The 15,470-nt window shown below is 36.5% G+C and overlaps 1 protein-coding gene across 3 annotated transcripts in view; it reads left to right on the forward strand.

Annotated features, from left to right (window-relative positions):
* Positions 1-15,470, forward strand: part of RAPH1 (Ras association (RalGDS/AF-6) and pleckstrin homology domains 1) — a 130,328-nt gene that overhangs the window by 49,602 nt on the left and 65,256 nt on the right. For all 3 annotated transcript variants that reach the window (XM_043991592.1, XM_043991593.1, XM_043991594.1), the window contains exons 3-4: positions 1,311-1,416; positions 2,257-2,762. In XM_043991592.1, the coding sequence (XP_043847527.1) occupies positions 1,311-1,416; positions 2,257-2,762 (612 nt within the window). The remainder of the gene's footprint in view (positions 1-1,310; positions 1,417-2,256; positions 2,763-15,470) is intronic.

Below are 15,470 nucleotides of genomic sequence, written 5' to 3' on the forward strand. Positions count from 1 at the left end.
GGTCCCTTAGTGATTGTATGCTACAGTCTGCTCACACCCAAAGTACTGTACTTTGTGTATTGTTTGTTATCATTAGTAATTGTTTCAGGTTTTGTTTGCCTACAGCAAGGTAAAATATATTTTAAAAATAAAAATAAAAAATTGGGCATTTGCTGTATGTTAAGCTTATTATCATTAAAAATGCTTCATAATTTCCAGAAAGCAGTCTAGCCCCCTCTTCCACTTTTTCAATTCTGGGCCCAATTCACAATCCACATATGTGCTTCCTATCCTAAATATATATGGTTTTTTTTGTTGTTTTTTTTTGTTGTTTTTTTTTTTAAATATATATGTTTTATGAGCTCTAGGGTGTCTCTACAGACACATTGAAATCTAGACTTTGTCATTCAGTCTTTCCTTTGTAGGTAGACTATCTATTACAGATCTCTTCCAGGATGCTTTCAGATATGTCACCTGCAACAAAAAATTCCCCCTACACGGGGACTCTAGAGGACCTGTATCCTGTGCTCAATCTCTTTATCACTGGCGAGTACTTTTGGTGAACGTATATCTCCCTTGTTGAATGCCTTTCCTGATGTTAATTGTCATGACATTGAACAGATTTACATCTTCCAAGGATTCAAATGGTATGATTTATGAACAGGAAACTCCTTCTATAATCCTTACCTAGGAACAGGAAGTACCTTGACCAATGCACCTTCCTCACAAGTGTTATATTTAGTATAGTTCAATATTGTGTGTCATATGTTAAGATTGCATCACCGTTATACCAAACAGCATACCTAATTGGGTCCTAATAAAACACTTGTTGAATTGCATGTGAGTAAAGCTAAAGACACTTATTAGTTCCAGGATCTTGGACAAGTCACTTAACCCTGTTTGCCTCAGTTTCCTCATCTGTAAAATGAACTAGAGAAGGAAATGGCAAACTAATCCAATATCTTTGCCAAGAAAACTGCAAATGGGATAACAAAGAATTGGATACAACTGAAAACAACTTGACAACAACAAAGTTAAAATGACCCTAAACTATAATTTGGGTTTTTTTAAGTGAGAGATGTCAGGAACTTTTTATAAAGAAAATAATTTTAAAATAATGCATATTTAAAAATTAAAATAAAACAATGCATCTTGTAGGCTATTGCTTATCAGAACTATAATTTCTTCAAATATATGTTGGTATGCTCCTTAAGCAAAGGGAGAATTTTGCTCATGTTTGACATAACTGAAGCAATCACTAATATTGCATTAATACATAATTTACTTTATTTTTCTTTCTGGCTTTTTTGTTTTGTTCGCCTGTTTTAAAGAGTTTGGATACTGACAAGCCAACAGAACCAGTAAAAAGATCTCCTCTTCGCCAGGAAACAAACATTGCCAATTTTTCTTATCGCTTCTCGATGTACAATTTGAATGGTAAGCAAAGATTGAAAAGTAAAATTTGAGGTAATTTGCTTAGTTGTATGATGCTAAAATTAGACAGCCAGTATCAAGAGGTGAATAATATGTACTTGTGTTTTGACTCAATTGTTGTATTTTCCTGCTTACAAATTGACTGCTTGATAATTAGTGTGGTAGAAAAGTTTTCGACTTCAAAATCAATGAACAGAACTAAACTTTTAAAGTTACTTTTGGGGAAATTTAATAAATAATCTGAATACTGGTACAATACAACAGTATCCACTAGTGCTGGTTTTTGAAACTATGTGAAAAGGCCAGTGAAATTCATACCTGTCATTTTTCTGGGTTACTTGAGTTTAATTATTTAGTTCTTTACTTTTTTAGGTCCTGTACAATCTCCTTTTGCTCCCCTTTTCCTATTCTCTGCCCTCTTGCCATTTCAATGCACATTGGTACTTCCACCAAACTTCATATTATTAAGATAGTATTTAACTTCAAATAGTTGAGATTTGGATGTATATGTTTTTATTATTTTTAAAAATGCATTACGTGGATAGAGCACCAGCCCTGGAGTCAGGAGTACCTGAGTCCAAATCTGGCCTCAGACGCTTAACACTTAACTAGCTATGTGACCCTGGGCAAGTCACTTGGCCCCAATTGCCTCACTAAAAAAAAAAAAAATGCATTACAGATATTTTATATGTTCTAAACCCAACATAATGAAATCTTGTGGTTTTTTTCCCCTTGAATTTATTACATGTAACACATTTACTATGAAGGTAAAGGAATAATAAAATGCAGAAGCAATAATTAAACCTATATGAGAAGGCTGATGTGTGTTATTGTTTATTGCAGAAGCCCTGAATCAGGGAGAAACTGTGGATTTGGATGCTTTGATGGCTGATCTTTGCTCTATAGAGCAGGAACTCAGTAGCATTGGGTCTGGAAACAGTAAGCGTTCAACCACAGAAACAAAAGCTGCTCTGAAATTACCTGCTAGCCGACATACCTTGAAACATGGCACCCTGAAAGGATTGTCCTCTTCATCTAATAGGATAACTAAGCCTTCACCTGCCAACTATTCCTTGGATGATATTACTGCACAATTAGAACAGGCTTCTCTCAGCATGGATGAAGCTGCTCAGCAGTCAGTAATGGAAGATGCCAAACCTACGGTAATTAATCAGCACCGGAGAACAGCATCAGCAGGTACAGTGAGTGACGCTGAAGGACGCTCTATTAGCAATTCATCTCGTTCGAGCATCACTTCTGCAGCTTCCAGTATGGATTCTTTAGACATTGATAAGATGACACGTCCTCAAGAATTAGATCTGACACATCAGGGGCAACCTGTTACTGAGGTAAATATATAATAAAATGACAGACTTATTCTCCCACAAAGTGTTTACAATACTGGCTTTCTAGTATTACAGAAGGAGAAGGCAATAGTAAATACAGATATAGTTGCTTCTTGTCTCAGGTCTTCATATTACCTTGAAACTTGTGAGTAGTGTCCTACAGATTCATTTTTAAATCAGAAATTCTGTAGTGAATAGTATAAGTGGGTAAGTAATGCTACCTCTCATGGGCTTGAGGACAGATAATAAAGAATGCTTTTGTCCTAATATTTTTATTCTTGAGGCCATGCTCAAGACCCCCAGAAAGAATTTCAGAGGTGATGTTATTTGATGTAAATTTTTTTTTAGTTGATAGCAGTAAATGACTTTATACATTCACCTGAAAATATCATATTTTATATTTATCATGTGTTCCATTTAAAACAGTAGTGTAGAGCGGGGAAAGTGTTCAGAATTGATGTCCTCCTTTCGGTGAAATCACAGATCCATACTGAAAAAGATTTATAATCATTGAGTGCTCCCTTACTTCCCCTGTTTCCTGTTCCTTTTTTATCAGACTTGTTCTTGGTCTTATTCTCTCTTAGGCTTTCCTGGGAGAATGTATGTTTATCCAGTGTAAACATGAAAATTTATCTTTTTGCTTTTAACTTTTAATCAGGTCTTTTTCATTTTAGGGTAGTTTAAGTGACAACAGCTTTTAAGGAGGCTACCTGCTATATTGTAACTGTTTTCTCCTACCTTACCCAAAACTATCCTAGTGAATCTTAAATACTGCAGTTCTTTTGTTCAGGAAAGTCAACACTGTTAGCTTCCCTCCTGTTCGCTTCATTCCCTACTTTCTGTGAATAAGCTGTTCTTATTTAAAAGCTGTAAAATTAAATCAATTTACCTCTTGACAAGATCTGCAAAAATGCCTCTTGAATTTCATCATATTTTGAAAAAATGTGGTTGTAGATAATCTGATAAACAAAAGAATTACATAACAAATGATCTCATAAAAACAGTTTCTGATATGTCTAGTTATGTTTACCCCTCCTCTTACATATAATTTCTTCAAAGGTTCCCTCTATTCTTCCAAACAAGATACCACAAGGACTATGGCTAATTTCAGGGTCCTTTTCCTACTTGAAATGGTGATGGGTTCTTGGGAAAAAAGGTATTTTGTACTCTCAAGAAATTGTATTCCAGAACTGTGGCAGTACTTTGCTATTTTTTGAAGAAGGAAGAATGTAACATAGAAAATAGAGAAGAGCCATATTAAGTGGATGGGGAAGATGAACTATATCACTCAGGTACTGAAAGAATTTAGAGATATGATTACTGTTTGAGAAATTGTGCAGAAGATTGGAGATGGACAAGTGACCCGGGTTTTCAAAATGTGAGATTGGGAGAAAGAGGGAAGGTAGATGTTAGACTATAGAACTACTTTTGAACCCTGGCAAAATTCTAGAATTAATTTTAAGAATATATGGTTGAGGGGCAGCTAGGTGGCACAGTGGATAGAGCACCGGCCCTGGAATCAGGAGTACCTGAGTTCAAATCCAGCCTCAGACACTTAACACTTACTAGCTGTGTGACCCTAGGCAAGTCACTTAATCCCAAATGCCTCACTAAAAAAAAAAAAAGAATATATGGTTGAGGGGCAGCTTGGTGGTGCAGTGGATGGAGCACCGGCCCTGGATTCAGGAGGACCTGAGTTCAAATCCAGCCTCAGACACTTGACATATACTACCTGTGTGACCCTGGGCAAATCACTTAACCCAAATTGCCTCACCAGATAGATAGATAGATAGATAGATAGATAGATAGATAGATAGATAGATAGATAGATAGATAGATAGATAGATAAAAGAATATATGGTTGTAAGTAGTAGTTGGGAAACAAAAAAAATGTGACCATTTCATCTCAGCATAGGTTCACAGAGAATGTCTGCCAAATGAACTATATTTCTTGCTTTGATAGGATTTTTACACAAATAGATCCAGGGAATAGACTTATTATAACTGAATTTTAGCAAAAACATTCAACAACTGTTTATGATACCTCTGGACAAGAGATAAAAATGTAGGTTGGATGATGGTGCAATTATGTGTATTCATAATTTATTGACCCACTGTCTCTAAAAGTTGTCAGTTAAGGTATCAATATTTTGACATTAATCTGGAGGTGGGTCTTCAGTGGCATTCTACTGGGTTGTGTCCTCAGCCCTGTTCTTAGAATGTATACTTATTTAATGTGCAGAGCACAAAACTAAGCATAACTGATTACAATGCATTATCTTTTCAAACTGCTACACTTAACAAACATTAAATTTGTAGTGTAAAGCAGTGATAATAAAGATGAAATTTAATAGAGGCAAATGTCTTGAACTAAAGTTAAAAATAAATAAGCCACAATACAACAGAATTGTAGAGATGTAACTTAAAAGATTATATGATAGCCTATATCGGATTGCTAGCTGTCTTGGGGAGGGAGAGGAGGGAGAAAAAATTGAAACTAGAAATCTTATAAAAACAAATGTTGCAAGCTATCTCTACATGTAACTGGAAAATAATAAAATACTTTTATTGGGAAAAAAAGATTATATGAGGGCAACTAGGTGGCGCAATGGATGAAGCACCAGCCCTGGATTCAGGAAGACCTGAGTTCAAATTCGGCCTCAGACCTTACTAGCTGTGTGACCCTGGGCAAGTCACTTAGCCTTCATTGCCCTGCCAAAAAAGAAAAGAAAAGATTATATAACTAAAGAGTTGTGGTTTTGTGTGGCTGTCCCAAAAGCTAGTATAGTTTTAGGTGTCATTAATAGAAGTATAATGTTGGGGTAAGGGAGTATATAATTGTCTTAACATACTCTGAATTGGTCAGATGACATCTAGAGAATTAGTTTCGGTTCTGAGCAACATGCTTTGAGAAATTGTGACAGACAAACAAGTTCAAGAAATAGCTGCTGGAATAGTAAGCATGTGCCAATTTTGGTTGAAGAAATACGTTCTATTTTTGAAAATATCCTGGAAAAAGAGAATTGAAGGTGATAGGACTTCAAATATTTGAAGAGAGCTATCATGTGGAATAGGGATTAAAGTTATTTTATGTAGCTCCAGGGCACAAATCTGTGTTAGAAGTTACAAGGTGGCAAACTTAGACCTAGTATAAAGTGGAAAATCTTAATAGCTGGAATTGCCCAAAACTAGAGTAGGCTGCCTCAGTAAGTAATAAGTTAACAGTTACTGAAGTATCCAAGCCAGGACTAGATAACAGTTTATCCTGTATATCTTTTAGGGGATTCTTGTTAATGTAGGAGGTTGGATAAAGCTGCTAATATTAGCTAAGATTTTATTGCCATTATAAAACAAGGAGTGACGGTGGAATCGAGTGTTTTCTTATTTCTTCTGTCATACTCTCTACTCATAGTATGGAGGAAGGTAGTCAGGAGTAGGGAATAAGAGAGTAAAGGAAGAGTAGAGGGGTTATAATAAACTAGTTTTATTCAGTTATATTTTCATCATGTTTATTTACATGTGAAACAAAAGTTTCCTCACTTGGAGTTCCCTATCCTAACCAAGTCACTGGCCTGAAACCTCCTTTCTCCCCCCCCCACCCCCACCCCATCCCTCTCAAACAAAACAAAACCCCACTTTGCTGAAGCAAAACATTATACACTATGATAAATTTAAAGGTGCCATTTGGTACCTGGCGATTTTTTCTATTTGTAATCTCTTAAGCTAACAAGTGTCAAGTAGCAATTTCTCCAAACTGCCACTGTGCTAGGTGCAGAGGGTATAAGAGAAATGGAAAACACGGCCGAGCAAGGCTTCTTCAACTTTTTCTACTCACGACCTTTTTCACCTGAGAAATTTTAACACGGCCCCAGCTATACAGGTATGTAAAATGTGTCTACATAACCTTTGGATGCTGCCAAATTTTTCGCAGCCCCCCACCTTCAGTTACACAACTCTGTATGGAGTCGCGACTCACAGCTTAAGAAACTTTGGTATAAACTACTGTGATTTTTGTGACTTAAATCTTTCTGTGTCCAAATGAATTTGTTTTTGTTTCAATTTAAACATGTTTAAGTGTTAAGTAGCTTAAAGAGAGAGCATCTTTGACACTGATTCAGGTACTTAGACATATTTGTAATTATATCTCTGTAACGTCTAGCAGTAAATGTACTGAATTTAACTAGAATTAAAAAAAAAAACACTATATGATATGCCCATGAGTTGTTGTTTTTTTTTTTTATCCCTGCTCTTTTTGTCCCCGAGAGTCAGTCAGTTAACATATGTTAAGTACCTCCTTATGTGCTTGGCAGTATGTTCAATGCTGGGGATACAAAGAAAGGCAAAAAAAGGCCCCACTTTCAAGGAGCTCTCATTCTAATGGGGGAGACAACATGCAAACAACTATATGCGAACAAGATATAAGCCAGATAAATTATGGGTAATCGCAGAAGAAAGGCATTAAAATTCGAAAGGACTGAAGAAGAGTTTCTGACACAATGTGGAGTGTTAGCTGAAACTAAGGAAGCCAGGGAAGCCCAAAGGTGGTGAGGAAGAGGGAGGAGTGTGACAGGCATGAGGGACTGCCAACAAAAAGACAGGAGAATGGGGCGTTATGTGCAAAGAACAGCAAGGAAGCCAGTGTCAGCCAGCACAGGTACGTGGAGGGAGCCCCTTCTCAAACTTAGGGGTATACCAAATTTGTTATACAATTACTCAGTTTGCTCTTAAACTTAATTGTGGTACACATAAATAGAAATGCTATTTAAGACTTATTCAAATTTTGGCTAAGACTTTTTTTTATTTAAGACTTTATTTGCAAATATAGTTAAACAATCACAAGTGTGATACTTTCATTAAAGAACTATATTTTTCCAGTGATCTTAATCTTATGAAGTTGATCGCTATTTGCTAGTATTAAAATATCTTAATTGCATCAGTAATGTTTGCCCAGCTGCTAGCTATGTCCTTATCTAAATTATTTTTTTAAATAGTGCTATTCCCAACTACAGATCATTTGCTGTCTGATACTGAATTCCCTATAGTTTGATCTCTTTCCTATTGCTCAAGCCACATGTATTCTTTATTCTTCCATTATTAAAATTTTGAAATTCCAGGTAGATTTAGCCTATTGAGTCAGTCATTTTTATACCAATAGGTCCTAATATTCTATATTTTTATCAGTAAATGAAAGATTTATTTGGTTTGAAAGAAATTTCCTAAAACATTCATATATTGTTAATGTATCATCTGTATAATTATTTTATTACTTTAATATTGTTTTATTCTCAACAAATATCCCCAAAATGAACATTTCCATATACCAAATAGAATGAGGATTGTATATGAAATCCTGAATGCCTATTGTTTACATCCTTGCTTTAAAAAAAAATTAGCCTGTTACTTTCAAAACTGTCCTGCTTGTTTGTGCTTCCTTTTTAATTTAATTCCATAATCCTCTATATACTTTTTTTTTTTTTCTCCAGGGCAATGAGGGTTAAGTGAATTGCCCAGGGTCACACAGCTAGGAAGTGTCAGGTGTCTGAGGTCAGATTTGAACTCAGGTCCTCCTGAATACAAGGCTGGTGCTTTATGTACTGTGCCATCTAGCTGCGCCCTCTGTATACTTTTTTTTTTTTTTTGCAGGGCTATGGGGGTTAAGTGACTTGCCCAGGGTCACGCAGCTAGTGTCGTGTCTGAGGCCGGATTTGAACTCAGGTACTCCTGAATCCAGGGCCGGTGCTTTATTCATTGTGACACCTAGCTGCTCCCTGTATACCTTTTAAAATGTTTCAATGGCCTGCTTTTTTTTTTCTTTTTTGTCTTCATTATTGCTTTCTTTCTTTCTTTCTTTCCTTCTTTTTTTTTTTTTGTGAGGCAGTTGGAGTTAAGTGACTTGCCCAGGGTCACACAGCTAGTAAGTGTCTGAGGCCAGATTTGAATTCAGGTACTCCTGACTTCCAGGGCCAGTGCTCTATCCACTGCCCGACCTAGCTGCCCTGCTATCCTTTTTTCTAATCTTTCCCCTTCCTCATTAAAAATTGGGTGGGAAAACCTTTATAACAAATAAATATATTCAAGTAAAACAAATCCATGGTGTTTCAGTACAAAAATGTATACTTCCTCACCTTGAGTCCATTACCTCTTCCAGGAAGGAAGTAGATAACATGATTCATCACAGGTCTTCTAGCAAGTCATTGTTGTGATCAAAGTTCCTAAATCTTTCAAAGTTATTTTTCTCCTTGCCAGCTTTTCTTTTGAGTTTAATGTATTTCTAAGCAATTTTTTTGTGTATTTGTTCGCCTTCCCTTTGTCCTTTCAGATAAGAATGAGGTTCATCTGATGCCTGCACCCTTAATCAATCGATCAGTAAACATTCATAAAGCACCTCCATTGTGCTAGGTACTATGCTAAGCCCTGGAGATTTAAAAAAAAAAAAAAAGACGACAAAACCCAGGCCTTGTCTTCAAGGAGCTTACTGTCTAATGGGGGAAGCAATATGCAAACAAATATATACAAAGAAAACTATGTGTGATATATAGTTTAGATAGGAGATACTTCCTGTAGAAGATGGGATTTTAGTTGGGACTTAAAAGAAACCAGTCGATAGAGAAGAGTAGGGAGAACATTCTGGGAATGAGAGAGAGAGCGAGAGAATATCCCTGGAACTCACAGATGGAGTATCTTGTTTATGAGACCAGTGTCACTGGGTCGAAAGGTGTCCATCTGGAAGGGAAGTGTAAGAAGACTGGAAAGGCAGGAGGGGGCTGGGTTATGAAGGGCTTCGAACTCCAAGTAGATGATTTTGCATTTGATCCTAGAAGCAATCTGAAGCCATTATATTTTATTGAGTAGTGGAGTGACGTGGTTACACTTGTACTTTAGGAAATTCACTGTAGCTACTTAATGAAGGATGGATTAGAATGGAGACAGACTTGAGGCAGGCAGACCCATCAGCAGACTCTTTCAATAGGTCTTGTGTGAGATGATGAAGGCCTGCACTAGAGTGGTGCAAGTGTCAGGAAAGACGGGTATATTCAAGAGATGTTGCAAAGGTAAAATCAACAGACACTGGCAAAAGCTTGGATATGGAGGGTGAGAAATAGTCAGGAGTTTAGGATGACTCCCAGGTTGTGAGCCTGAGGGACTGGGTGGTTGGTAAGGCCTTTCACAGTAATAGGGAAGTTAGGATATGGGGAAGGTTTAGGGGAAAAGAAAAATAGAGTTCCATTTTGGACATGATTAGTTTAACATTTCTACAATATTCAGTTCTAGATGTCTGTAAAGAAATTGGAAATGGAGTGGTTGGGGCAGGATGGATAGGTTTGAAATTCATAGGCATAGAGATGGCAATTAAATCCATGGGAGCTGATGAGATCACCCAGTGAAGTAGTATAGAGGGAGAAAAGACCCTACAGCAGAAACCTAAGGGATACCTACAGTTAGAAGAGTGTGTTCTAATGAGGATGCAGCAAAGAAGATAGAGTAGTCAGCTAGAGATGAACCAGGAGAGAGCAGTGTCCTGAAAACCTAGAGAGAAAAGAATATCAAGGAGAGGGTGACCAACACTGTCAGTGTCAGAGGCTGAAGAGAGGTCAAGGAAAATGAGGATTGAGGAAAGACCATTGGATTTGGCAACTGAGCATATTCCTCTATGTTTGAATATCGTCACATACCCCAATTATGAGAAATAGTGAGTTCTATTCTCTTCTTCCTCCTTTCTACGTTTGTATATTCCTGTTTTCCCTCTTAAAACCCTCAGAACAGAACCAGTCTATTCCCTGGTCTTTATTTTCTTAACTCTCTTAATATTTTTTATTAAGGCTCTGGAAGTACACCTATTTCTTCTCATCCAGTTAGCACCTTTTCCTCTTCATACAGTCTCTTCTAATTGTTCAAATAGTTTCCTTTCTAGTTTACTTTTGACTCTTATTTGTATTTCAGAGTTCTTACTCAGCTCTTGTCTTTTCATTAGGAATACTTGACAGGCCTCTTTCAATTAAAGGTCCTTTTTTCTCCCACTTATATAGGAGTATACTCAGCCTTGCAGGGTAAGTTATTTTTTATTGTAAGCCTGTCTTTTTTTGTTTTATAGTATTTTTATTTTTTTCAATTACATGTAAAGATAATTTTCAACATTAATTTTTGCTTCTTTGTTTTATTTTGTTTTTTTTTTGCTGGGCAATGAAGGTTAAGTGACTTATCCAGGGTCACACAGCTAGTAAGTGTCAAGGGTTTGAGGCCAGATTTGAATTCAGGTTCTCCTGAATCCAGGGCTGGTGCTTTATCCACTGCACTACCTAGCTGCCCCCCTCAACATTAATTTTTTATAAGATTTTGAGTTCCAGATTTTTCTCCCCCCCTCTCTCTCCTACCCCCACCCCAAGATAGCAAGCAATCTGATATAAGTTATATATGTGCAATCATGTTAAACATTTCCACGTTACTCATGTTGTGGAAGAAGAAATAGAACAAAAGGAAAAAACCATGGAAAAGAAACAAACTGGAAATAGTATGTTTCAATCTGTATTCAGACTCCATCAGTTCTTTCTCTGGATGTGGATAGCATTTTCCATCATGAGTCTTTTAAGCCTATCTTTTTTTTCTTTTGGAATATTATATTCCAACATCTCTCATTTATAGTAAAAGCTGTCAGGTCTTATGTGTCCTGATTACTACTTTGGCTATGACAAAAGCCAAAGACACTTCCTTCTGAGGTTCCTTTCAGACAGTTATTGGTAGATTCTTTCTTGTCTTTATTTTGCTGTTTTTAAATAATCTGTACAGTTTTTATTTATGGTTTCTTGAAATAGAAGGTTCAGGCTTTTTTTTTTTAATCATGGGGTTGGTTTTTTTCTAGGTTGGTTAGTTTTTATATCAGATTCCTTAATTTTTTTTTAATTTCTCAGTCTTAATATTTCGTGTTCTTATGGCATTAATTTACAGCAGTCATTGATTTCTCTTTGGTCTATTCTAATTTTCAAAGTGTCTGTTACTTAAGGTAAGCATTTTTGTTCTAAGCCATTTATTATTCTTTCATTCTCAAACTTAGATATATTTATTTCATTTATCTCTTGTTTCTTTTCTTCTAGATATTCATATATGCCTTGTGGAAAAGTATCTCTGAATCTATTCTAATTCTCTATAGTGGTCAGAATCGTCTTGTGTTTGCCCATTCTTCCATCCTTACTTAGTTCATGAATTAGGGCTAGGCTCTGGCTTCATATGTACTGATGGTGGGGTGATTGGCCCTGCTTAACTTGGATCTATGTTACCTGACTTCCTGAGATAAGTGTCTCATGTCCTTAGAGCCCTGGGCCCGGTCTGTTTCAGTCTGAGTTCAGCCCTTGCCTCATTGTTCACAGATGCTCTCAGTGGCCACCAGGTCTGACCATCCAACCCAACCCTTTTTTCTTCAGGGTGCCCTCAGATCTGGCTGTTTACAATACAGACATGTCTCTAGTCCCTCTGGAACATGGCTATCTTTCTTGCCTATTCTGACACTGACTTTTCTGGAAGTTTTTCTTATTGACTGTAAAATGCTAGATGACTTCTTTTTTTTTTTTTTTTTTTAGTGAGGCAATTGGGGTTAAGTGACTTGCCCAGGGTCACACAACTAGTTAAGTATTAAGTGTCTGAGGCCGGATTTGAACTCAGGTACTCCTGACTCCAGGGCCGGTGCTCTATCCACTGCGCCATCTAGCTGCCCCTAGATGACTTCTTGTGCAGTGGAAAAGTCACTTAAATGTCGTTTCTTTTGGAGCTTCTTGATCATCATTTGGTCTTGGTGTGATTGTAAGATTATTAAGGTTTTGCTGGAGCAAGTTCTGTAGAGGAGCTAAGCTTTCTCCTTTCATTCAGGTAGGCAAGCAGGCTTCTTAGCTGAAGTCTTTCTGATACTAGTACCAATTTTAAATTTTAAAAAAATACTTAAAAGATAATTTCATAATATATACCTCATTTTTAATACTTTGGAAACCTTTAGATCAAGGGCTCTTAATTTCCTTCATGTGCCATTGCCCTTTTAGAAATCTGGTAAAGTCTGTGGACTTGTCAGTTACGTTTTTAAATGCATAAAATGAAATATGTAGAATTACAAAGGAAAGCTATTATGTTGAAAAACAATAATCACATTTTGTTTTTAAAACATAAGTTCTTGGACTCCAGATCAAGAACCCCTGGTAGATTAACCTAAAGGGTTGCACATTAATAGCGATTGCCTCTTGGGTAAATATAAGGTAAATATAAATAGCTTCATAAGGAAGCTATTTATAGTCATCCCAGGAAGTGGGAAAATTAAGGTCTTTTCTCCCATTTAAAAAATCTCTTTCTCCTTCACCCCACCCCAAAACAAGAAAAATAGTCACTTCAATATAACTTTCAGAGACTTGCCTTGAAGAGTTGGGGAAGATTAATTGGAGACAGCTAGGTGGCTCAGTGGATAAAATGCTGGGTCTGGAATCAAGAAGACCTAAATTCAAACCTGGCCTCAAACACTAGTTGTGTGACCCGGGCAAGTTATTTAACTTCTGTTTGCCTTAATCCACTGGAATAGATCTTTGCCCCCAAAAAACCTCATGGACAGTGTGGTTTATGGGGTCACAAAATGTCAGACACGGCTGTACAACAAATTGGGTTAGATGACAATTAGTGCCTAATATCCTTCAGAAAATGTTTTTTTAGTATTTGGGTTTGGAAATGAGCTATGAGTAATCATACATTTATTGTGTTCAGTTCAGTACTTTATTTCTAATATATAAAATGAGGACTGGAATTTTAAAACTATGAATCTTTTTATGGTCCTCAAATTTCTTAATATATTTCAATATAGTAAAAAACGCAGAATCTTCTGCAATTTTCCCTTCCCTATGCACTAGTCTGCCAAGGGAAACTTGCAACTTTTTCGTGTGCACCTTCATTTTGAGGGTCTTCATTGCCCCTAGAGGTTTTGATTTTGAAGGGCTTAACAAAGGAAACCTTAGGGCAGCAACTGTATCAGAGAAGAAAGAAGGGATAAGCAGATTTTTAATCGTAAGAATCAACTAAAGTAGTGACCAAATCCAAGTTAGAGACATCAGTTAGCATAGGATATCTAGTGATCTTTCATTTTGATAAACACAGGTTCATGTTTGGGATTTTGATGTCATGTACCCAAACATGTATAGATAAACAACAACAACAACAAAAACCCAGAGCTAGAATTCTCTCTCATTGGCCTAATTATACATATGATTCTCAAATCTCCATGTCCCACTTAATCTCTCTCCAGAGCTCCAGAGCTCCAGGCTCACATTATTAGTAGCCCCTTGAAAGAGTGGAATGTGCAGGGCACTATGTTAGGTGGGAAGGACACAGATTTTTAATTCTTATTTTTAGAAAAGGTATAATCTCTGCCCTTAATAATCTAATGGGGGATGCTACAATATACCACAGGAATTTATGCAATAGGTGACACCTACAAATTTCCTGAGGCCAAGTACTCTGTCAAGGAATAGTGATCTCTCACTAAGCCATTTCAGGAAGACCTCTGCTTTCAAAAAGGGAAAGGGCATTTGGTTGTTGGGGGTGTTGGGTTTTTTTTTTTTAACATGACTAACTCACTTCTTATTTTGGTTTTTTAATTTTTATTTTAAATATTATATTGCACCTTTTGAGTGGTGGTTATTGCATTGCTGTCACTTCCCATTAACCTAGAACCCTTCCTTACAATAAAGCTATAGCTAAGCAAAAAACTACGTCAGTCAAGTTTGATAAACTGTGCCTCATTCTACAATTTTTATCAATACTCTGTAGTCAAGGTTGGTTATTGCACTGGTCCAAATTATCATGTTCTTCTTTTTATTTTCTCTCATTTTTCTCTTGGCTCTGCTTTATTATTTCAGATAAGTCATCCTAATTTTTCTGAGTTTCTCATAGTGTTTCAAACAGTTCAATAATATACCATTACATTCATATTCTAAAATTTGCTTAGCCATTCCACAACTGATAAACCACCCACTTTGTTTCTGGTCTTGTACTGACACAAACAGTGCTGCTATGAATATGTTGGTACATGTGAGGCCCTTCTCTCTATCTTTGATCATCTTTGGATATACACCCAGAAGTGATATTACTGGGTCAAAAGGTATGAACAAGGTATTAACCACTTTTCGTTCATAATTCCAGATTTTTTCCAGTGCAGTTGAAACAGCTCGTGCTAATATTTTATTAGTTGCCTGTCTGTCCCCCCACCTAGTTTGTTTCTGTCCTTTATCATCTTTTTCAGCTTTCTAGGAGTAAAGTGAAACCCGAGGTTGATTTACTTTGCATTCATCTTATTAATAAGTCAGAACATTTTTATATTGTTGATAGTTTGCATTTCTTCTTTTGAAAATTGTTTATGGTCTTTGACTTACAGATATTTGAATCTTTTTTTTTCTATATCTTGGTTTTTCCAACCTTTATCTGAACTGTTTGTAGTGAACATTTTTCCCCTTCCATAATTTCTCTTCTTATTCTAGTTACATGGATTTTTGCCAGCCATCTCCATCTTATTTTCTTCTCTCAGTCCTGCTCATTTCAGCCCTTTGCTAACTTTCCAGTATGGTATAATGAGAAACACTGAATTTCAAGATAAAAGACCTAGGTTCAAATGGAGCCTGTGCTGTTTATTACCTGGATGAGTAATTTATCTTTGGGTTTATTTCCTCTTCTGTTAAATCAGGAATTGGTTTA

Source organism: Dromiciops gliroides, chromosome 3 (assembly GCF_019393635.1).
Source record: "Dromiciops gliroides isolate mDroGli1 chromosome 3, mDroGli1.pri, whole genome shotgun sequence".
In the NCBI taxonomy this organism is placed as follows: domain Eukaryota; kingdom Metazoa; phylum Chordata; class Mammalia; order Microbiotheria; family Microbiotheriidae; genus Dromiciops; species Dromiciops gliroides.